The 25,084-nt window shown below is 43.6% G+C and overlaps 1 protein-coding gene across 1 annotated transcript; it reads right to left on the bottom strand.

Annotated features, from left to right (window-relative positions):
- Positions 1 to 10,699: 10,699 nt before the first annotated feature.
- On the bottom strand, positions 10,700 to 11,923 carry T265_04842 (hypothetical protein; the record flags this gene model as incomplete). Its single annotated transcript, XM_009169688.1, has 1 exon — positions 10,700 to 11,923. One exon carries the CDS (start codon positions 11,921 to 11,923, stop codon positions 10,700 to 10,702), a length of 1,224 nt encoding a protein of 407 aa, XP_009167952.1.
- Positions 11,924 to 25,084: the final 13,161 nt, after the last annotated feature.

Genomic DNA, 25,084 nt, shown 5'->3' with positions numbered 1-25,084 from the left:
ACATTACCGGGGTAGGAGCGCCTTCATCAAGACTGATGTAGTTCAATGTTTTCAAACAAATCCCAGTCACCGAGACGAATATTCTCAAGACAAATTGTGATCCTTGCAATTTCTTCGCTCGATTTTTGTCTGAACAATGCCACTCAAGCATTTCGATGATCTATACACAGCGTCTGTGACGGCCTAATTTTTCTGTCCACATAGAGATGATATTTTGTTTGCAGTTGTTTCAGAAGACAAAGCCCTAAAACTCTTGTGCCAGCTGCTTGCCCGTCTAGGCCGACACTATACAACTAGCACTGCTGGCAGTCATCAGGCGTGCCGTTTTCATTAGGGGCTCACTCTTATATACTCGGGAACGATAGTCATCGGAACCTGGTTCGTGGTTCCCCTAACCGTCTTTTGATTCGTCCTTGTTCGTCTACTTCGGCGCTCAAACTGCTTAGTTTCATTTGTTCACCGGATTCCATCCCAAAAACCGCATAGTGAAAATTCCTACTTACGTAGTTTACACACAAGATTGAACACTGTATTTCGCTAGCGGCAGCGGATTTGTAGAGATATTTGAGCATGTCATGTTACGCCACTTACGAGGAAGCACTTAACTGGGCATTTTGGACATCCAACACTACCCGAAGGATTGGCTCCTTCGAACTCTCTCAGTCGACCTCATAAGAAGACTTGCGAATTTCAATGTAATCATTCCTCATTAAGTGAAGCCGGTCTGCGTCGGAAGCCGAGAATCACTGTTGTACCCAATATGGGAATCTGAAATGTACACTAAAATGCAAACCATTTTACAGAGCTACAAAATTCGATTTTTAGCATGAAGTAGTCATTAGGCTGTCGGTATAAAGTATCACGGACGCTCTAACAATGCGTCATTGAAACGTTGGACAAACTGCGATTGTTGGAAATCATATTCGCTTTCGAGAAGATTTCAGCGCAAGGGAATTTCTTCCTAATTCCAGATGATTTGAAGAGATGTTACCTAAAGCCCACATGCGACGACCGAGGCAATTTTCTCAGATAAACATTCAGTGGCTAGCTGAAAACTTCTCTGCAGTCCACGACCGGTTCCACCCTTCTTGGGTCTCATCGGGCAGACGCAGTCTCCGAGTCTCCCTTTTGTTCTACTCGAACGTAAATTACACAGAGTTCGACTTCCTGACCAATGTGCATACCAGTTGGACTTATGTCGTTTAGCTGTACCTGACTCTGCGTGTTGAGTGTGAGGCAAGACCCAGCACCATTAGAGTCATGCGCGCTTGGCTAGACTGTTCTACTTGACTTAGAAGACAACTGTATGGCCTTGCAAGACATAAATTTACTGGTAACAAACTCTTTACGGTCTCTTTATAATCTAATTAGACTTTCGTAAATTTAAAGAGTGGTGTGACATTTTTTGATACATTATCGATTTTTATTTTATCTGAGAATCGTCAGTTTTTAGTGATCAAAATGTTTCCAAAATTGGGCTTGTTTCATAAAAAAAAACTGAGAGAGCCCAATTGTACCAAACAACAAATCGCGATGGAGTACCCGATTGATAAGCGGGAAATCGGTGGCTCCGGTACACACTCCTAAGCCTGCATTTTCGTTCTCGAATTGTCTGATTGGATTTCTCTTTTTGAGAGCTAAATCATTATCCTTCAATCATTCGGCAGCATATTTGTCAGACTCATTTAGGGGTCCGCAAAAAGGATATTAGGAGTCTCAGCAGTCAGAAGTGCGATGCATCACGTCTGGAGTTCAGGCTCCCAAATTTGATAGAAGGCAAGATTACCCAGTAGCCCATTTTGAGGAGCGTTTCCACAGTAATCGGAAGCTAGGTGGTTCATGGCTACCCATAAGAACATTCTCCCTTATGTCCTGTGTAGTCGGATGTGTCATCTAAAAATTGCGCCCTGTCTAAAAATTCGGTCGTAGTATTGACTCAGGAGCACATAGCAAACAATCCAAATGTAGACATGTTTACTTTGTGGGGAAATTCGTGGTAATTTCTTGGTGTAATGACCTCTCTCCATCATCGAAGACTTCTTCCAAATATCCGAGTTTGGACGACGAGACTGTAATCATGTTTAAACTGCCATTTTGCCATACGTGACTGTATCACGTGACTTCGACTGCATAAGTTTATTGACGTTCGATGCAGTTATCTTGAGGCTGCTAGTCAAGAAAGGCGTTCAAATCCCTCAGCTATTGGCCCACACCTACACTATCCTTGCTTCACATAGTTCGTTAAACAAAATGGCTTGTCAGTTTGACCATCTTCTGATGACAAACGAGTTAAAACGATCCTTCATAAATAGTTGTTTTCAAATTTTATGAGATTATTCAGTAGTCTAACAGCTAGTGCACTATGAACCTGGATCACTTGCAATTTTTATTCCTTTTCCTCACCGGGCCATTCGCCTTCACATGCATTCATACTGTGTCTCACTATATGAGCAGAATAAAAACTGATTCGTTGGGGAATATTCATGAACTGCTTCGGGTTCAGGGGGGATACTGCGTGTGTCTCATAGGGAACAAACATGAATATCGTCTAGTCAAACGAACAAGAATACTTTCATCTGTAATGATTGTGAAGTGAGTTGACCATCTTGTTTCTTGTGTTGTTTCTTGAATAACACTGCAAGTTAGGAGGCCACTCTCTGTGGGACAGGATACTCCAGTTGACTTAGCTGACATTACACTTGCCTGTAAGTGGATTAGATAGCAGATGTCATGAGTTAATCTGATAGGGTATTGACAAATAACAAACTATATAGCGGTATCCTATAGTTAACAAGATGTAGCAAGCAGAAGAGAAGTTCCCTTGTCAACTCATGTACTCTTTAAACATTGTCACAGGGCTGTTACCTCCTGGAGATGACACTCCCTGTAGCCAGAGTTTGACCACTGATATCCAAAACATAAATCCGAATGCCTTTTGAAGCGTTATTCGCTTTGCACAGGAATACCTTTCCAGTGTTTTATGAACTTTATGATTTTAGTGACCACTGTATCCAAAACATAAATCCGAATGCCTTTTGAAGCGTTATTCGCTTTGCACAGGAATACCTTTCCAGTGTTTTATGAACTTTATGATTTTAGGCAAGAAAGACCTAAACATAGGTTTCAAGAAATGATCAAACAAAGTGTCGGCAAACACACTGCAGTTTGAGTAGCTAAAATGGCCAGTATCGCCATTCATTGGACATCCAATACCGAACTGGAAGTCTTCAGTTTTAATCGCTAAAAATACGTGTAGTTGAAAGTAGCACAAACACGGTGGCCTAAAATCTATTCCCAAATGTACTCAGTAGAGTGAATCGTCTGTTGTCCAATGAGAAAGGCTCTGCCCCATGTGTTGAAACAAGGAGGAAAGGGTACACAAGGTCACATTCCGTGAACTGCTCGTGTAAGCTAATCCCATTGCTAATTGGCCGCGCGTCGCCGAATACTGGACACCCCATTTTGAACTCACCATCCACCTACTTCGCATCCTCTCAGTAGATGTTCACTCGATTTCTATTGCTAATGCTTCCCCACAAGAAGGAACTAATCGTACAGTGTTCCCTGGAGTTATCGGAATTCAAATAATCAGCAACGAACACATTGTGGATGATATCAGCTGATAGGATAAATCACCACTGTAGTGATACAGTCCGATCTGTCGCAGTCAATATTAGATGATCAACGGCGGCCTCAAAGTTGTCCCGTTTTTCCGGAATCCCATTTGTCCAAACAAGTCAAAACAGCTGAGCAACAGATACTGAACACCAATCAATAAGGCAAATTTCGGAGTTACAAGTACTGTGAGACGTGTGCAGTGTCATAGTAACAGTCGCGAAGACATTCTCCAATTGTTATTCTGTACTGACACACTGTGTGATGTCGCAGGTGACGACAATCGGTTGGGGGGAAGTTCAGAAAGTCGACAGAAACTTTGCCGTTGGGGTAATACACTTAATTGGTTTTGCCGCAAGAAATCCGAGACAACGTGATAAATAATAGGATAAACCAGGCTGGGCACGGTGGAGGATATTTTCAACTCGTCGATGGTCAGTATCACCAAATCCTCCTGAGAAAACTACTTGCGAGTGCAAAATTTGCTTACAGATTTCCTGAATTATCAAACGGAATGTACGAAATCTGCGTTTTACTGAGAGCTTTGACTATTATCACTGTGTACCGACAAACCTGATCCGTACCTACTCAATAGAATCTATTCAGTGTTCATGTGCGTGTGGAAACCACATGATTTTTTTAAACTGGAGGTGCTCGTGTCTGATTGTACAGTTCACCAATAATTAGATAGGTAAACTTTCCTCTAATTGGGCGGCTGATGAGCTTTCAGTAACTTATCAGCAGCGTCTTTACTCTGAGTGTTTTTTCTGAATAAATAATCTAGCTACAAGCCTTTATACTTTGAACAAATCTTCAGAATTTACTATTGCATCAAAACTGCGAGACAGAGTAGGTTCTCATGAACACTAACGAATGAACTTCACCTTTTTGGACTCATCAATACTGAGGTCCTGATCTCACTGTAGAAGCCTTATGTTTCATTATCCAGAAATACCAACAATTTCAAAATGAGATACACAATAATTTCACTGACGTCTGTTTCAACTAGGAGTGCTACATCAGCGTATGACATATTCCATACAATATTTACCTGTAGAAAGATCCATATTTGGTTATCCACCATCAACGGGGCAAGATGGTTTGAAGGTTAGAGCGCGAATCTACTGACCGCAAGGTCCGTGGTTCAGCATCTCGACTTTTCCTGTCTAAGCCTGGGCAACCTAGCAGTATCCTGTCCCTCGTGGCTCCTTCGGGTGGCATGGCAGTTAGCCACAGAAAGGATGTTACAGCTGACCGATTTTTGCTCGATCCACCGTCCAACACCGTTCTTAATTATCGGGTTTAGAAAACTAGCTTGCGGTGTAGCATTCGACGAAATAGAGTCAAAATATGTTTTTTTCGGTTAAGAATAAACCTGCGTTAATTACCCATACCAAGCTCTTGTTACAGGCGCCTCACGCATGTTGATGGCTCAGTTTTTGGCAATATCATACAGCTGCCTCATTTAGCCCCCTGTAGTTTAAGCGAGCGAAACTAATGTTAGAGTAGCACTGATTTTCTGAGCAATTATTTGGAGTAAATTCATATTGTTTTCTGTTTTAAAAGTGATGTTTTGTATATGCTTGGAAGAAGGTGGTCACGTAAACGTCAGAGTGTGCGCAGACAGCCACATCTCGGTCGATTACCAAATAACATCATGAACAGTTATTGCCATAGACATCGTCTTTGAGCTGCCCAGCTCTTATTTGGAACCTGCAAATCGAAACTCATTTGATCTAATTTATGATATTCACCGTTCAGATACAACGACAGGTATTCAATAAAAAACTCAACTGTACCTTTGTCACCCAAACCAAAACGGAATCACACCAGTCCCAATAGAGCAAGTCATAAGAGCCAAACGAAACAGATCTAACCGACCTAGAGCTCCCATCCTGATGTGGGTGAGTGCTGCAATGACCCTGAGGGCTACGTTGGCTGGAACTGTGTTCCACAAGGTGCAACGATATCAGGAAGGCCAAAGGGAAGCAGTCATATTAGGATCAGCGAGAACTCGTACTACGAGCACCCGTGCTACGAGGTGGTCTGAGCGATGCTGCCTTTACCCTGAGGAAGGACGAGTTAGAAAAAGTCGGCCTCGATTCCGCCCACTTCGACCGCCCAACGGTTGGCCGTGACCACTGACTCATCGTTCATAACATTCGGAATACTCTCAAAACCAACCAGTCCAGTGCTGCTCAAAAGGCACCTGCTGTACGCAGCCGCATCACGAGTGACACCGTAATGCCTTACCCCCTACCCCGAACCTCCGCAGCCGAGCAGGTCAGACTATTAAGTCATCCGCTCTGAAAAGCGTCTCCATAGAAAATCCCGCTTCCCGCTGACTCGCGGGTCAGACTCTTGAGTCAGAGGCTCAAGGTGGGTAGCTCAGCCAAACCCCCTTCCTCGGCCTGGGCAACCGGGGAGTATCATTTTCCCGAACAGTTCTGTGTCAACCGATGTCCCTCCCCAACCCTTGCCCATTGTGTAAGCAAATGTTGCTGGGTTATTTGACTGTCAGTTGTCTGACCGACTGTCTTATATATCTCGCTACGCACTAGCAACAAACAAAACAACACCCTTCTAAATCCACGAGATACTTTCTACATACGGCCTTTTAACGTCTGTTTTCTATGTCAAACTAGCAAACATGCAGTGCTCACTGAAACCTTATACTCCCTTAAAATTGATGAGTACTGTATCTCCGAAACACGCATACAAGACACAAGCGTGGTTATACATCTGAAAACGCCAACGAGCGACCTAGATCTTTCACAATTCTCCCTCCGTGTGTTCAATGAACCAGAAGCAATGACTCGTCAGAAGTATGGAGTGAGGGTTGCACTCAGCTCCAGAGCTAGACGTGTTTTGATGGACTGAATCGCAGTGAACGGTCGCCGAAGATCAGACCATCCAGATTAATCAAGCCTGATGTCTGTCGACAAAATACCGGTGTCCCAAAAGATTACAGCTGAGCAGGACACTTTCTAGTTAGAGTTATCCGGGTTTATTCATCGAGTAAGAAGAATTGACATCTTGGGGGCAAGTACTGTATCTCTGAAACACGTATACAAGACACAAGCGTGGTTATACATCTGAAAACGCCAACGACCAACCTAGATCTTTCACAGTTCTCCCTCCGTGTGTCCAATGAACCAGAAGCAATGACTCGTCGGAAGTATGGGGTGAGGGTTGCACTCAGCCCCAGAGCTAAACGTGTTTCGATGAACTGAATCGCAGTAAATGGTCGCCAAAGATCAGACCATTCAGATTAATCAAGCCTGATGTCTGTCGACATAAAAACCGGTGCCTATTTATAATGCCGGCTTATGTCCCATAAGATTACAGCTGAGCAGGACACTTTCTAGTTCGAGTTATCCGGGTTTATTCATCGAGTAAGAAGAATTGACATCTTGGGGGCAATATGAATGCGCAATTCATTCGGCTGAGCCTCTGGAAATCACATTTGAGCGGTCGCTTCGGGGTTGATGGTAGTCGGACAGACAACGGAGAGCGACGCCTCCGATCAGTAACTGTTTCTGGCTAGTACGAATTTTCAGCATAAACGTTCGTATCGCGTAACCTGACGGCCACCAGTTGGATCACAGGACCATCATCCACCGGTGAGGAGCCACAAACCAAGACTGCCGTTCCTTCTGGGACAAAACTTGATTCCGATTGCGCTTTGGTGCAGACCGCGTTTGCCCCAAGCCCTCGAAAGTCAGCAAGAACATACCAATCTACCGTCCTCGAAGAATTATCATGGCTGAAGAGATCGAGCTGAGGTAGCTCAGCAACTCACTACAGTAGACCAATATTGTGCTGGGAGTGAGCGGGTGGATGAAGCAAGGCAAAATGTGAAAGGAGCCAGGCTAACGGCGTTTAGTGCTGCCTATCAAACTTCTCCGATTAGACCCCAAGATTACTGGATGTCATCGAGTTTGGTATTCCATGATTGATGCCAAGAAATCAATACCAGCAGGCAACGAGTACGACGGCCTACGCACACCTCCCAAATGCCAGACGGCAAAGAGACTACGGAAAGACTTCTGCTGGACATTAAAAGCTCGGGAGATGGAGAAAGCTTTTGTCACAGGAAATAGCCATGACGTACATCAACTGGTATGATTGACTAACAGCAAACAATTAAAGATAAGTGAAAAAGTCATCTCATTAACTCGCTCGCAAAAATGTCAACAGGAACAACGGGCTAAACACTTTGAAGAACAGTTTAGGTAGCCCTATGCAACACAACCTCTGGAAGTAGTGCATAGAGATAAGGTGGATGGGGTTTATACCTTAATCGACCGGCAATGAAACGTGAGAAGGCACTATGACCGGACTGTCTGTATCCAGCTTACTTCAACAAAGAGGGATAACCCCTTCTGACCCATTTAACAAAGCTCACTGGTACGATATGGGACGAAGCAAAAGTGCATGAAGAGTGAGGCCTGTCGACGGTTATTCTCATCTTCAGAAAGGGTACACAAAATGTGTTTAAACACCAAGCAAACGCTACATTTTATTCTGTATGCACAGACTCCAGGTGCCCCATTATCAGGACTTTCCCTTCTGTAATTCCACTTCAACCCTAGCTGTATTCAACACCCTTCAATGGGATGTCTTCTGTTCCGACACATTCCATCTTAGATATCGGTGGTGCCACAAAGTTAACCCTACTACATGTCCGCCGTCTTAAAGTCTCTTTTTTGCCCAATTTTGTGCTGGCGTTCGGTCGACCTACTCTGTACGCAAATCTCTTGCTTGATTAAACTTTGTTCTGGATAAAAAAACAACTAAATCAACAACAAAGAGACCGATGTTTAAACATATTTTTATGCTCTCAACTATCCCTCCAAGCTGAGGTTGGTCTTACAGTGTTGTTTCTGTCAGTAGCAACCACTTCGCCACTTCCGGTATTCGAGTACATCAAAACTAACGAAGACTTTGACTTGCTGCAATGTAAACTCTGCTATTTTGTAAACAAGATCATGCGAATACAGAATATATATGGTTGACTTACTGGTGAGTGGTTTCACGATAACTGTCAGAAATCTGAATAGTTTAAATATGGTGGTGGAACTATGCCAATCACAGTCGTCTTACGGAAACACCTCTCATAAGTTTAAGTAACCCATAAAGTCGTGGGTAGTTTGCACATGTTAGGTACACGCATACTACTTGTCATGATTTACTATCGACTTTAAAACTTCAACCTTACTCTTATTCATCACTGACGTCATCTTGTCGCTGCCAGTTAGTCGGTAAGTACCAACAGTTAGGTGTTTTCAATCTTCTGCAATGAGTCAATCTCATTCATGATGACGACAAGATCGACGAGAGAAGACCTTCCGACTGACATCCGGCGCTGCTTCAGTCAGATGATTGTAAGTCATCTGACCGCTTTGTTCGATGTCTCCCCTTTAAACCCGGTCAACCCGGTAACTTATTCACTTTACGTTGTATCAAAAGGGAAACGTTGCCCATCAACGAATCCACCGACTGTTTGCCAAAACTCTTTTAGTTGAAAGAGACCCTTGTTTTCTAGACCAACGCACAAGTTCGCCGAATACCCTTGGACAGCCCACGACCGGTTTCATCCCTCTTGGGGCTCATCAGGTAGGCGCAATCCTCGACCTTCCGTCAACGTCATGTTCTGTCTGAACCAAGATTACACAGATTTTGACAAATGCTCACATTTTCACGCAAATTTAGTTTTGACAGAAGACCGATTTGAATCCAGCTGAATCTCCCGCTTATGATGGTCCGTATCATAAACGGAAGATTCAGATGGATTCAGCTGAGTGTCCCGGGAAAAACAAACTCGTATGCAAATGTGAGTAGTGTTCAAGAGAGACCCCTCTGCTGGTAAGCAGCTCAGGAATTAACAGTTTCCCAACTCTAACACAATTTTCTTTGAATGAATCGCTATGTTTCGTCTACAGTGTCGTTAGAGCCCGCATTTTGTTTAGACTGGTGAGACCGCTGTCGCATTTGACCTCAGTTGGATTGTACTTGCTGAATCAGGGTGCTCTATAGCCTGTCATAGCTGAAAGATGTGAGCATCGGGTGCCCAACATCCTAATTGCATAAAAAAATCGGTATCCACCTACGTCTTGTCATAGAGTCATTTCTCCGGAGGACACTACGCCCGATAATTGTTGCCGATTCCCAGACAAGCCATAATCTACCATCTTGATATTTATATTCCCAACTGCAGAAGGTAACTGCCCTCGTGACTGCGTTTTGTATGCCAAGCCAGTTCTCGCTACATCCCAATAATTTTGGCAAAAGACTAAACTTGGGTTGCACCACAATGGTAATCTTGGTGAGTGGTTTTCACGTAGCTGTCCGCATTTTGCTGTATTTTTTAGGTCACTGGGTTATCCTGCTAACCGAAAGAGGCCTGAAGAAACCAATTCCAAGGAAGACTAGTAAGTTGAAGGAGGGCACGCCCATGAACTCCTTGCAGAAGACACATGTTCACTGTCCACACTCCGTCGTCTGATTAACTCGACCGATCTTGAGAATATTCGCAAAATAGTAAAACGTCACTTTCACCATTTTTTGGTTGAACGGTTTTATTCTCTGAGGGTTTATATTTCGTATTAGTGAGGCCTAATGTTCACATTTTGAGTAATTCAGAATTGACGAGTATGCAAAAATGAACTTTGGAACAAATACATTGGTTTTGTGAATAAATTCTTCGTACAAGCACTGTATAGTGATATGCCGGATCTAGAAAGAAAGATGGACTGAAACCTCCCCACTCATAAAATTCGCAACTGGTCTCCGGCTGAGAGTGTCTCTGTTTCTCTGCTATCGTGCTGCCAACGCATTTTAATGAATTCAAAAGACTCCACTGATAAAAAACCGTGTTAATTGGCAATGTCTAGTTCATCCTAATGACAATAGAATTACATACAGGCTTACTTTGTTGTCCTCTCACAGTTTGAACAAAGTGGGAATACTTAGAGAGTCCTTGAAAAACGAACAGTACTGACGTACGGAAATCCACCAGTTCCACTCTGCCTTGAGTTGTATAATAATTGAACTCTCTCAGATTTTGACTAGAGTAGATGTGTCAGCGAGGGGCATTCAGATCCTTTGCGTTCACTCGTGTGCTCTGCGCAATCGTACTGCGTTTGATACTCCCTCGACGAACCAAATTTCTGTCACTTGTTTGCCCCGGAGAGTGTGACAGGGTACTGACCGGGTGCCATCCTCTAGCAATGTGAGCACCGCCACAACATTCACACTGCTGGAACAAAGCGTAACAAGTTTGACGAAATTTGGCAGAGAAAAGAGAATAAAACACAAAATTCATTGCAGCGTTCATTACCAATAAAACGTTTGAAATGTTTGAGTAGATCTTCATGTATAAAATCATGATTTGTGTTTGTTCCAGTACTTTAGCTTTCCATAAATTTTCCATTACCGTTGGAACTATGCTTGGAAGTTGTAGGAGAACAAATGCAATCACAATGGTGATCAGCATCATAGTGATGCGTTGCTGTTCGCCAAAGATCGGTCGCCTTCTCGAGAAGGTGAACTTGGTCCCAGCTTGTGAGATTCCAGAGGCCAATTCCACGGTTGTTTGCATACTAGCTTCAAGGGCGTCGGTCACTGCAGGAGTTTTGAGAGAACGACTTTTTGGGGGCATATGTTGCTGGCCAAACTCGGGTTTTACTGAAAGGTTGCTAGACGGATGTTTCGTGCTTCGGTGAACAAGACCTTGACGGTCTTTGTTCGCTTCGATCACGGTGCGAATTAGTAGACTATTAAAAATAATTAGGAGAATAAGCGGGACCAAAACGAAGAGAATTTGATTTATATAATCATATCCGATAAGAATGAGGTATCGTTTCGTAGGTAAATCACTGATTGCGTAGTCTACGATGCGCTCATCTGATGCTGGGGTTTCATTAGCGAATTTTCCCAATGAGCCAGAAATAGGACGGGATTTATGAACCACAGTATCTTTGAGGTAGTCGGGGAATGTGAACACAAACGAGATGAGACAAAGAAAACCCACAGCATAGCGAGCTCGTTGTTGTGTACAAAAACGGCGACCCAACATCGGGGAAGATACAGCTACGTAACGTTCAATAGTGAAACAGACGGTCAACCATGTCGTAGTGTTGCTGAACAGGTTAGCCGTTACGCGTAGAAACGGGACAGCATACATATATACTCCAAAGCGTTGGATGAACTGAAAGGCCTTCAGGTAAAACAGGTACGTGACAACTAGGTAGAAGACATCACAGACAGCCACAGCTGTCAGGTAGACATTCGTTGAAGAACTCATCCATGATCGTGTCAGAACAAGCACATTTAGAACGTTTGCAAAAAATCCGATAAAGCACAGGCATGGAACGATTGTTTTGCCACAGACGAATCGTACTAGTGTGTGGATTTCTTCCAACCTTTGAAGCACTGCTGCTTCATCCTGCGTTTGATTCATGGTGTAGTTAACAATGAACAGTTAGCATTACGGATAGAGTAATAACTCCAAACACTAGGCTTGTCGATAGTCTTCATAAATCATAGCACCGACTAAACAACCAATCAATGTTTTGGAAAATCCGACCAATCACATTCCTGCCTGCTTGAATTTCCCTCGACATAGCGTGACTGTTGGCACATTATAGATGCAGATACAAAATTATACCTGAACTGGTTAGAAAAAATTATCACATATCTACTAAGCGAACCGCTTGCCTGTACGGAATGAGCTTCTAACTAAAATTATCATGAGATTTTGTTTGATATCAGTGGTTAAGACCACTTGGGTCAGTCGAGGTAAGGCTTTGGGAACACTTTCAATAATATTGTGAACTTGTTTCCAGATTTTACGGAGCTTACCGATCTTGCAACGTTACAAATTGTTGTGTGGCGAATAACAGCTCATGGTGATTTTCGCAAAAGCTTCGTTGTAGACAGTTTAATTGTATAGTGGAGAAGCATAGTAACGCGTATGTGTTTGTGTGTTAGGCATGCATTGAGATAGTAGAACAGCGGTCAAACACGGTTTTACCCATTTATATTGTGGAACTCCGCGGGTTAATCGCAATCATAATACTTGGTAGCCGGATATATTACACAACGCAATATTAAGTGATCGGGTTGCCTGACCGTATGAGGTCATCACTGTCACCTCATCAAATCTCTATCATTAATCTGCTAATGTTTCCTAAGGCAAAGGAAGACGCTAACCCAACGTTTTCAGATTGTATATGCCGGCATGTTACTAAAACTGAAGGCTATCCGGACCCTACTGTTCTGGCAGTGTGATCCAAGTTGCCGTCTATTTCACGGTGATATTGCTTCATAATGTTGGCCAAATAAATTAACGAAAAATTACAATTGTGTGAGCCGAAACCAAGCATAGATAGCCTGCAATATACACGGCATTTACTGAACTACACTACAACTTCAGGCTCACTGTTGCGCTGGCTGAAGTCCGGGAAGAAAGCCTCGCTGTTAAATAGTACCTATGGAGGTTTTGTTCCTTTGAAAAACCACAAACCCATCAGTTGTCCTCCCCGACAAACAACACATTGCGTTTTACTACACAATTGCTTTGTTTTCTGAGCTTGTCAGCATTAGTTTTTTTTTGAAAGATCCAATATTGAGTGACAGAATTACCTTCTACACTTTTGCTTCCGGCGTTTCAAATGTACAGAATGGGGCGGGTTGTCATCTTCATACATATACACACATACATACCTACATACATACGTATAGGTAATATTTCCCTCAACAATGTCCGTCCTGTCCATAAGAGCGACAGAGAGTGTTATTTCGAATAGCATCAAAGAACAATTGAACAATTGAGCAATCTAGTCCTGAAAGATGCGCACAGAACTCTGAGGTAGTAGCAGCTCCCCTTATATGCTTCATTTCAGCTAAGACCATCTTTTTTCCAGTTAAAAGGAATTCTCTCCGTTCCCCAGAAATTTGGCTTGGAGTCAACACTTTCTGAAAGGCCACCCCCTTAGACTCCAACAATAGTGGCCTTAGGTAGCACTGAGAAGTAACTCCCCTCCTGACAAGATGCAAAACTCATGTATTGGGTTCCCCCCCCTGTCACGCCGGGCGGGTACACGATTACTGGCAGTTTGCTTCTTGCGCTGCTCAAACCTCCGGATATGATTTTTAGCTTCGTGAACTCAAGCAAGATACTACAATGAAGCCACAGAAGTCTCGTCGATTTTGCGTTATTCACGGTGGAGTGACATACGATATTCTTCATCAGTCACCGTAGACCGTTTAACTGCCGATCACAAAGATCTCATGATGAAGAGTAGTCTTATTGGAACTAAACTCACATCGTGCGCAATCGAATCTCTGTGAATGGTCAACTCCTTTAATGCACTCTTAGGAATCCACATGGATACACAGCGAAGCATGGTTCGTCCCAAACGTTCTATTAGATTTAAGTGGCGTTCTCAACAAAAATAAACAAGCACCCCTTGGAGAAAAAATACCAAGTGGTGTAGATGTAGAAGCATGCACAGAATTGGGCGGTAGAGTAAAATCATACCGCTCAAGGAACCAATTGTAAGTATTATAATCAGCGGAATGAGCAATGGTTTTTAGGGGGTGTCTTTCTTTGCACTACAGTTGTCCACTTAAAAGTTCATTCATCTGAAGAGATTGTAGTTCTGCTACTGGTCAGCTTCAGTGCAGCTTACTAGAGAACCGTTCAATAAATATGGCCCATATGGATTACTTAAAATAGTTGTGGGCGCTCCAAAGTACAGCAAATGCATGAAAAAAGGGTTCACAGTGGTTCCACCTCCGCAGAAATTCTGAGCAGGCAACCAGATATCTAATTATACCAAAAAATTGCAACTGACCAAATCAGACCAATCAATCACACTTTCCTCAAGGTTTTGAACTATAACTTGGGATGAAATATAGCCGCATTTCGTGCGGTTTCTGTATTCCACATTATATCTGAAGTTCAACGAAATTTTGCTGACCTATTTCACTTGTAATTCTGTTTATCTTTGAACAGCATGGGCATAAAAAGCAAATGCAGATGATGGATGTGGAAGGGTTACGCGATGATATTAGATAAAAAGAGGGAAGCTTCTCGTTCGAGGGCATACTACAACAGTTCCAGTCTGAAAAGATGAATCCCCACGTAGGTAAGAGATTTTAGGATGGAAACACGCGTGTGAAGACGAACAACCGAGGAAAGGACAAACAATGCTCATTGCTCTCCATGGCGCGGTAAGCGCTAGCATAGTCAAGACTCTCACATCAGGCACAAAGTATCCGTCATGCACACTCAGCGACATGTACCACATATGAGAGTGTCGTAAATACTTAGTCTGATTCGTCCGGTACAATCAGTGAGAGGATATCAGTCACTTTTAGTGAAATCACTAGCAAACACCCATGATAGGCAACGCAAGCTGTTTTCACCACCATCATAGTACTCCTCGATATCAACATGAATCTGTGTCAAACACCGAAAGCAAGCCCATGCAGAATTTTAGTAGTTCGTACTTAGCACATACTCGTCCCTTCCAGAAGAGATAGGGATCACAACTAAGTGACGTTCTGTGCACCTCCATTGCCTATTGAGCTACTTTGGAGAGTGTAAGTGTGACATGAAGTGACACACAGAGCTCACTAAAAGCTTCCCTGCATACATCGACTTCCATTCTCTTTTGGCTCCATCGGTGAAGTACCGAGGTGAACTGTGGAAGATCTCTAGTAGTTAGAGGACATTGCTCTGCTCTTCAAAAAGGAATGGGAATCGCGCGGATGACCAGTTTTTCGACATGTGCTTCGCGTCACGAACTAGAGGGCCACACAGTCATTGAGCATATCTCCAAGAAGTTAATTCATCACACTCGAAGTCGTAGAATACTATATGTATCTCCGAAGTTTGTTTTTTAGCTCTGACGGTAGTGCGGCAGACGAACTGAACGCAAGAGCCTCCTTGTGTGTGTGCTCCTTATTGCTCCAAATAAGCAACTCACTAGGTATCGAAGGACGCATGTACCAGACCTCAGTCGGCGCTGTATGGCTGTATGACCGCAAAACTTCGTCACGCCGTTTAGAGAACCTAATAGGTCTTCAGCTCTTTGAACATCCATTCGCAGGAAGCGGTTCTTTGGTGAAGCATAAGTCAACTCACTCACTCAAAGAACGCGCCCAGGCTATGTGTAGCGAGTTATCGCCTGTCAAGAAGAGTGCTATTTCCCGTTGGGAAACCCGATAGAACGAAACGAAGGATATGACGGAAAGCATGAGTGCTGCTGGGACTATTTGTCTTCCAGAATGGGGTCCACATGACCCTCCTTGTTTGGCTGGAGACATTGAACGATACGACTGCTAACCGATGTGGATTTAGTCCAGATTTTCTAACTGAGTGCTGGAGGTTTAAGCACCTTGGTCCTTAGTTGCACCCTAGTCCTAGGTCCCACTCCCTGTTCCACTTCCTTATTCCTCCTCTATTTTCTCCTTTCTTCTACATAGAAAGTGACATGGTTGTACAGAAATGGAGCACCAGCGTTCTCTGCTAGAAATGTTGTCAATGAGGATGAGAATGATCACGATTACTCGTATCTTCGCAATGTGTGGATTCTGGAAAAATTCCCAAGTGAACTACGAGATTCGTCGATGAAATAGTGTGACTAACTGGGATCCAAAAGTACTCAGTTTTGGATGTCATATACTACTCATAAGGTTGCTGAAAATTCTTCGACAGCCCACGATTCGCTTCGTCATTATCGGGGCTTAGCTGGTAGGCGCAGTCTCCGGGTTTCTGTTGGTTTTATGTTCTAATTAAACCCATGAGCGAAAGATTCAACTGCGTTTTGGGAAAGTTTCACCTAATGACCAAGTTGGTGTGCAAATTAGTGTATTTGTTGTAGTTCAGGTATTTTTATACCCAGAATAGTTCAGCAAATTCTGTTTCTACCGGACTAACCGATCGGAGCAAAGCTTACGGTCAGGAGCTGCGATCTTGACATTGTCGACCTACATCCGTGTGAATTCCGTGTTGTAACTCTGTAAATGTTATAACATCGTTGGAAGGAACGGTTGGGCGGAGAAGGTAGCAGCTTTGTTCAAAAGAACAACTGTTGTATACGTAAAAGTAAGTCTGCAGCTCATCTAATGTCACAATCACGCATCAAAAATAAGTGTGCCTCGCTACATCGAAAATTCCACTAACATAGTTCTGCTGGTTCTCAGTCATGTGAGGAAAACAGACCTCGCTATTGTCCAGGAAAGTGCCATCACCCTAGACTTTATGTGGGGCCTTAAATTTTCCGCCAGATAATGTCTCTTGTTTGGGCGGCAGGGGTGCCCGTTTGTCTTCACTGCTACCCAGGATTCATCTTCGGTGCACTTTTTACGGTGGCTACCAGTTTAGTGGATTTTACTTTGCGTATATTCCATGTACACACCAGAGACTTGAGTTTACAACAGTGCTAGAAGCGACTTTAGGAGACAATCATACAGGTGAAGCTGAACAAGGGTTACCCATCGTTGTGGTAGGAATGCAAACAATTTATCGAAGATTAACGAGGCTAATTAATGGCGTAACCTGATGGAATTTTTCACAGACAAGTCACTTTATTCGGAAGGAATTGGTACGCCAAAATGATCAGTAGAAAAACGCTGGAGTGGAACATCTAATGGCTTGGGAGTTTGAACTCCCGTCCCGTTTGTAACTCAACGGAGGGGGTGGAACTTCAGGAGCAATAAACCAACCATGCGTGCACTGCAACCCGAACATGCGGTAACCTGTGGGACGAGGAGGCAAAGCGATACGCGCAATACTGGACCTAGTCAGTGAAAGCGATCCATCGCTTCGTGGGAAAGAACTCTGCTCCTGTGTAAACCGACTTGCAGTTTGACCTGGCATTGATGTTTCCGTTACAATTTATGCGTGCCTTAGGTGGTGGAAGCCACCAGATCATTCTGATTCATTTACTATCGGCCTCCACTTGAACTGAAAGTTATGAGACCAGGTTTGTGCATCCAGGGTGCCATGTGACTGCTTCCTCCTGTTCATCCATCCAGTAACCTCTCCGGAAGTGCGCGCCTGGTGAAGGACACTTGGTTGGTCGCCTATGCGGTTCACCTCCAACCTCGTGTTGCTTCAGCTATCGGAAACAGATTCCATCGTCATAGTCCAATGTGACAGGCAAATACAGAGGAGAATACCAGCTCACTGTGATTTTTTCCTTCAAATGCATGCGGACCCTTAATATCGGACTCTGCCTTCGTTTAGTGGTTATTAGCATGTCATGTGAACTACCAGAAGCAAACAATCACATTGTTTTCCAATTTTAGTTGACTTTTCAATTTTGTAAAACTAGGTTAGGGATTTTAGCTACATTCAAACATTCTCGTTCCTAGACTGCAGAACGAAACTCATCGTTTTTTACGAAAATACTAACCCTTCGGGCCAGTTGTTCAGATAAAAAACCAAAAGGCAGAGCTTACTACTTTACACAATAAACGTATACATATAGGACAAATGAAACAGTGAAGACGAAATGTTGCCCGTCTGGTTGAAACACACGCAAAACCGTGAAGTTAACAAGACAGAGATAAATTCAAACCGCAGTTGGTGACTTTTTTCGCTACCCGGTTACATGCCTCTGCAGAATTACACGTGCCACACGTGTGCCTTGTGATCTCCTAATGAAGCTGGATGAATCGAGTTCAAAATCTAATGCCTCTTTTTTCTCAGGAACGAAACACGCAACTGATAGATCCGCCGCGAGCCTTTCATTATAAAAGGAGAAACAATGAAGATGAGAAGCTATCCCGTCGCGTTTTCCTATTATTTATTCTGGATGACAGAGTGTCTGGAATTCGAACCAGTTAGAGTCACAGAACAGCAGCCATAAACTTCTCACCTGATGTTATCGACGGGTTTATGTGCCTGAACGCATTTCTCCACTCCATAATAGAAAATCCGTCTTTTTTACATGAGCGGAGAAGAATACGCTTTTATTCTCTACTCGGATACATGACGCTTAATAACAAAGTTTAAGATGAATTTCGTTTGTACTTATCATCCGTATAACTATCCGTTGTTCTTTTCACAGTAAACCATGAACAAATTTTGATAGGGTGAAAATTCCATGTGCCCGCAGCACGAACGAAAGAATGCACAACCCCGGATATGTTTTGGTTCATGTGAAATTCTCATCTTGAGGTCTACTAACCCCCAGTCTACTTCCCAACAGCTTTCGCCAATGCGCGTGGATGCTGTCAAAGTGTGAACCGAACGAGGGGCTCAACAAGAGCTGATATCCACTGTTAGATCACAAGGTCTTTTGTGGTGAATCAGTTTACGTGCCTATGCTCAGACTGGACAGCACTCAGTCCGGTGAGCGGAATTTTGGCTGTCAGTGTTCGTCCCAAGGCGCACCTTTTCGCTCATCCTATCTGTCTAGATGTTCATCTTAAACTCTGCCAAATCCACTTTCCTTTTCCAACAATTTTGACAAATACCGCTTTTGGAGCCAAGCGATTTTTTCTGGATTTGTCAGCGCCTTGTCACCCGGTTTCGTTTCTTCTTTGCGTTTAAACTTCTGTTTCTTTGTGGACCTTGCTCAGACCTGTTATGTCGCAAACAGTTGCAAAAGGAGTGTTCTCAAAATGTGTCCCATGTTGATCAAGAGACCGTGAGACTGTATGTGTCAGGCTGGTGGCGTGTGATGAAGATGGATAGAGTGCATCCCATCTCATTGTTTGGTTTGTCCAGAACCAAGCGAACATCGTTGGATCGTTGAGCGATTATTGACGACTAGTTGTGATGACAGGCGGGTAAAACGTTTGACTTTTTATGGCAAACGTAGGCATGAGAAGAAGAAAAACATAATGGCATTTCTATTTTGTACAGTGCTAATATCCGTTTGTAACAAAGATGGTTTGGCCTCCAGAAGAGTGAACTCAAATGCGAACCATCACAAAATCGAGTGCGGAAATTGGATGAACACCAGACAAGGAGAAAAAATTATTGTATCATCCATGTTTTCCACCACAACTCAAGTTCCAGTGGTAGAACTAAACAATTTCTTTTCAACAGGGGCACTTATTATCGGAATCTCGACTCGGAATTTCCAGGAATATGAACCCAATCAAGTGGTTCAAGAAAACCTAAAAATTGGAAGATGCACATGACAAGATCATGAGAGCACTACGCCTGACAAGAGAGCCTTTGCCAACACTTCTAAACCGTTTCACCTCAAGGCAGTGACAAATCAATCCGGTTTGATCTTACTGGATGAAAGGAATGATATTTTGATTGCTTCCACTCCACTTCTACATCATGGCAGTCACTGAGCCAGTTTTAGGTTTACAGACCATTGCTTCCTCCTATTATCACTCCGATCGTTTTGCCCAAGGTACCCCAATCGGCCGCAAATTTTCCAGTCCAACATCTTCAACACAGGAAACAGATTTGAGAGGCTAGAAAAACTGTGCTCTGCTGTTCAAACCCCCACCATTCTTTTGTTCACCAGTGGCAACCACTACCAATATTGAGTACTCCAACAGCTGTATCTAGCACACCAGTCTCAGTGACCTTCCAGCAATGCTATTCTACCAAGTTCTTAAACCGACAATGCTTCCAGTTCACTTTCAAGCTTAAAAAAATTACGTGAGCTGTTATTACCGTCAGCTTGTTCCAAACAGCCTCGAAAGCATGCAAAATGTACCAAGATTTATAGGCTATAAGAGAGCAGATGTGAGTAAATTACCGCATCTAAAGAGCTTCTAAACTTGAACAGCGTTTTATACCACCCACAGTCAGAAATGGAACTCTGTATGATTCATATCCAAGGACCAGACGCATACGTCATACATCCATTAGATCTGAACAGAAAAATACTGGTTCCGTCAAAAAATGCTGGGTTTACGCGTTTCTTCGCTTACTACATGGAAGATTGACGCGACTCTTGTGTGCCTGTTCAGATAGTGGGTTACATAAACTGAGTGGACAATAGGATTGGGCGTTCGAAAAGGACAAAGCGGTGCTTCACACTTCTCACATGTTCTGGAGAAGGATATGGGAATGGACAAAGTTATATCGCCGCCACCACCACCAGACTGATAAAGTGTAGATTACGATAGCACGAAAGATATAAAAAGGCGCCAAGTCCTATGGTCCCGGAACTGAGTTGGCCGCTTTCATGAAGCAGGACTGAAGAAGTAACAGCCGATATATCATCCACAGATTTAGTGAAGTGACTGATGGCGCCTCTAAGTCAAAACGATCGATCAGCATAATGAAAGGAATTTTCACAAGACAACACGATGACGTGTTCTTGTTGTTCCCCGTGTCTGGGTTCTACGATTTCTGCTATTATCTCAGTTGGTGCAGGTAATCAATCACACTAAGCTGAGCTTGAGACCGGATGGAACATCCCATCTACCGATAAAGAAACAGTGGATGACGTTCACTGAGATTTAAGTCATGTTGCAAACTCGGGTAACCCGGTGTTTTTCTCGTGCAGTGTCAAGCAGTTCAGTTCATGTGGACTTGAGTAAATCATTTTTAGTGGTCGGGCTTCGAAAAACCAAGACACAAATAGATGCTGAAATCTTGTTGTCTACCAACATTTTCTACGGATCTTCGTATTTCAGATAATTTTGACGTTTGGCGATAAATTTAATGAATCGCTGGCATCCGAATCGCATTTGTCGATCTTATTTGTGCAAACTAATGAACGACTGCACATAGCTACAAAGGGTTTGCGCGCAATGTCTTAGCGCGGAAAAAGATTGGCGGAAGAACGTGCAAATTTCTGTTGCAAGTCATCAGCCGACCCAAATATGACAATGGACACAGAAAGGATTAGCCTGATTTCCACTGAGGTACCGGCGTCATCCGTCAGCTCCTTTATGTTTCAGTGTGATGCTGCACCTCCCCAGTATCGTGGTATACCAGTGTCACCGGAAGTTGTCCACTAAATGGCGGCATCTTAAAGCATGTCAGTGAAATAACTTTCTTGTTGTAACTTCAGGGAGGAAGCGTTTTTGATGGAAAAGTGCCTAAAGTAGTGCCACCGTCCGGCCGAATTGATTAGCCGCCCGATATGGAGAACGCGCTGCGTAAAAGTTTACCTTCAAATGAAATTCGACGCTTTGGTGATGTTTCCATGCGTTCAGCCAATGTATCCGTTGTACGAATTTTGTGTGACTGTTGACGGTATGACGCCTGATGGGTGGACATAGGCGTAGCAACAATGGCTCACCAGCAAGATGTTTATGTTCTGTGACGGTGATATCAGCTGTAGAGACTACAAGACGTACAGTTCTCCTCTAAATGGGTCTCCAAGCGAAGCAAAACTTCCAGCGCATTAACCCACATCATATCCCACCGCAAAGACTGCGAGCATGTATGGATTTTCGGTTCCTTTTTAGCGCGGTGCGCGAAACCCCCATGTGGATTCTTTTTCTAATTTTCTTCCGTCCAACGTGGGTCATTGAAATGCCGATATATTTCTCAAAGGAAGCTCTGTTCACTGAATGTACAGTCACTATTGATTCGGTGCTCACAGGCTCCACTTGAAATCATACTGTGGGCTGAGGAAATGCCGAGCGCCTATAAGACCGCTTCCACGAACCAAATTGGGACGGCAGTTGATGTTTACTTGACATGAGTATGAATAATAATAGTAATAATAATAATAATAATAATGGTTCAGCTGTAACACCCTTTCAGTACCTAGTTTCCATGCCACTTGAAGGAATCACTAAGATAATACTAGGCCGTCCGAGCCCAGACAGAAGAAGTCAAGATACAGTAATCGGGTTCGAACCACGCACCATCCGATCAGTGATTTCGCACTTTAAACAGTGAGTTACCTTGAGCTGGACGGATCTGTAACTTTCTCAAATACACATGTACTCACCCTATGCATGAAGGTTGCAACACACCCTTTCGTACCTAGTTTCCATGCCACTTGAAGGAATCACTAAGATAATACTAGGCCGTCCGAGCCCAGACAGAAGAAGTCAAGATACAGTAATCGGGTTCGAACCACGCACCATCCGATCAGTGATTTCGCACTTTAAACAGTGAGTTACCTTGAGCTGGACGGATCTGTAACTTTCTCAAATACACATGTACTCACCCTATGCATGAAGGTTGCAACAATATGTCCATGGTGATCCGCCTAAATCGAAACAATTTGCGTTTGCTAGAACAAGCAATGTCCCTGTTCTTGTGTACCAGTTCCAGGCGCGAACGGAGTCCCCTTTACGCTGTCACTAGGAGAATCAGTTGTGTCTACAGGGCCGAGACCATGTGATGAAATTCGCTGGATAGAATTGTTGGCTGATAATCGCGGCCAACTATGTAAGGAGAATTTTGTGCGCGGTGGTGCCACATCGAGCGATCTTGTCAATCACAGTATACATCGCATGTGTTATGGCTTGACCAGGCCTCTTTCCACAAAATCAGCCGTCAAAACTACCTTGATCAATGCAGTCCTGGTTTACATTGCGTACCTTCCAGTCACAATCTGAATTCGGATTTTCTGCTGTTGGTTTGGCTATCCGCTCGAATGTTTGAAAGGACACAACAAAGACCAGAAGGTGACAAGTCATGAGTGAATTCAACGGAATGTATTCGATCACACCGAATTTTCCATGTTTCTGCTGAAAAAAGGCTCTGTAAGCTCATAAAGAGAACTATTTTCCAACGTTACATCCGTAAGGTTCTTTTTCAAATGACATACACACTACTACATCTCTGGAGGGATAGATGAGGACAAAACCGTCGGCACAAACCCATATTACCTTGAACGTGATGGCCAGGCTAGTGAGTTAAGTAGTATATGCGGAGGGGCTTCCCTCATATACATTTGATGTGTACCAAAACAGACCAGCCAACTCAGTAGGTACAAAAACAGGCAGTGCTATCCAGATCATGCACGAATTCTCGTACTCAAATGATTGTACTAGTGATGTAGTGACTTGTTTATAAAATGGTTAACCCTGAAGAACAATTCACGGTATGCGCCTTCCGGACTGGAGATCTTCGGTAAGATTGGTATCAGGATTGGTTGCTATTCCTCAGCATCGTGAAACTACACTAATCGCGTGTGTCCGCATGGTGAGCATGAATAGAACTGTCAAGTCAATTGACATGGGACTAATCCGATTGTATCCAACCGCGACGAAACGCGGAATGAACTGCTTCTCAGGAAATGCCACAGTCTGCATTCCCAGCTAGCCTACTCGAATCCGAGTATGATAGACGTGACACCTGCCAGGATAATGAGACGTATGCTCAAACACTTGAGTGAGCCCAATTTGCCCTTACTAGGTGGGGAATACGTGTGAGCAGTAATCTGAAGCTACGAACAAAACGTTTCACACACACATGTTGAGGTACGCGTCGACGTTTGAATGCCACTAGTCTTTTGTTTTCAGCATGGAAAAATATTTTGCCGCTTCCCTTTTCGTCCTGAGGCAAAAATCAGCGTTAATCCATTCTGAGTATAGTTCAGGGCGGATATGTAGGCAAACGATAACCGATGCAGAATAAACCGTGGACACCTTTGCAAGGTTCTGTCGGCGAGTGAGTTCATTGTTGGATGCTTTCCAAAGCAGATTCAGGCAAATGCATACCAGTTTTTGTACTGCAGGCAAAACGCTACAGGTTAGTATTAGGAGAGCAAACAGGGATAATCTGACACAGATTCACACACGTGTGATTATTAATAACACCTTTCCGGTTTCGTGGTGGTACGCGTCACGTTTGAATGCCACTAGTCTTTTGTTTTCAGCATGGAAAAATATTTTGCCGCTTCCCTTTTCGTCCTGAGGCAAAAATCAGCGTTAATCCATTCTGAGTATAGTTCAGGGCGGATGTGTAGGCAAACGATAACCGATGCAGAATAAACCGTGGACACCTTTGCAAGGTTCTGTCGGCGAGTGAGTTCATTGTTGGATGCTTTCCAAAGCAGATTCAGGCAAATGCATACCAGTTTTTGTACTGCAGGCAAAACGCTACAGGTTAGTATTAGGAGAGCAAACAGGGATAATCTGACACAGATTCACACACGTGTGATTATTAATAACACCTTTCCGGTTTCGTGGTAGTGGAGCATACATCCCCCAAAAGATTATTCTTTTGATTACGTACGTTTTATTTCAGACTGGAGCCTGCGCACCGATATGGTTGTCCGATTTCCGTGTGAAGTTGGCAGTGAAATAAATTATTTTTCCGGTCAAAAAATACAAGAGTAGAAAACTTTATTTTCCCCCTCAGAAAAACCGTTTGCCTGTAGCGTCCTTTCGGTGCCTAGCTGCCATGCCACACGAAGGGGGCACGAGGGCTTGGATACTGCCAGGTCACCCAAGCCTAGACAGGGAAGTCAGTTGGCAGAGATCGGGCTCGAACCACCGACCTTCTGGTCAGTAAATTCGCACTATATCCACATGATCCGCCTCGCCCCCCCCCCCCGCC

Source organism: Opisthorchis viverrini, assembly GCF_000715545.1.
Source record: "Opisthorchis viverrini unplaced genomic scaffold opera_v5_85, whole genome shotgun sequence".
NCBI lineage: Eukaryota > Metazoa > Platyhelminthes > Trematoda > Opisthorchiida > Opisthorchiidae > Opisthorchis > Opisthorchis viverrini.
This window is presented reverse-complemented; position numbering and strand designations above follow the sequence as displayed.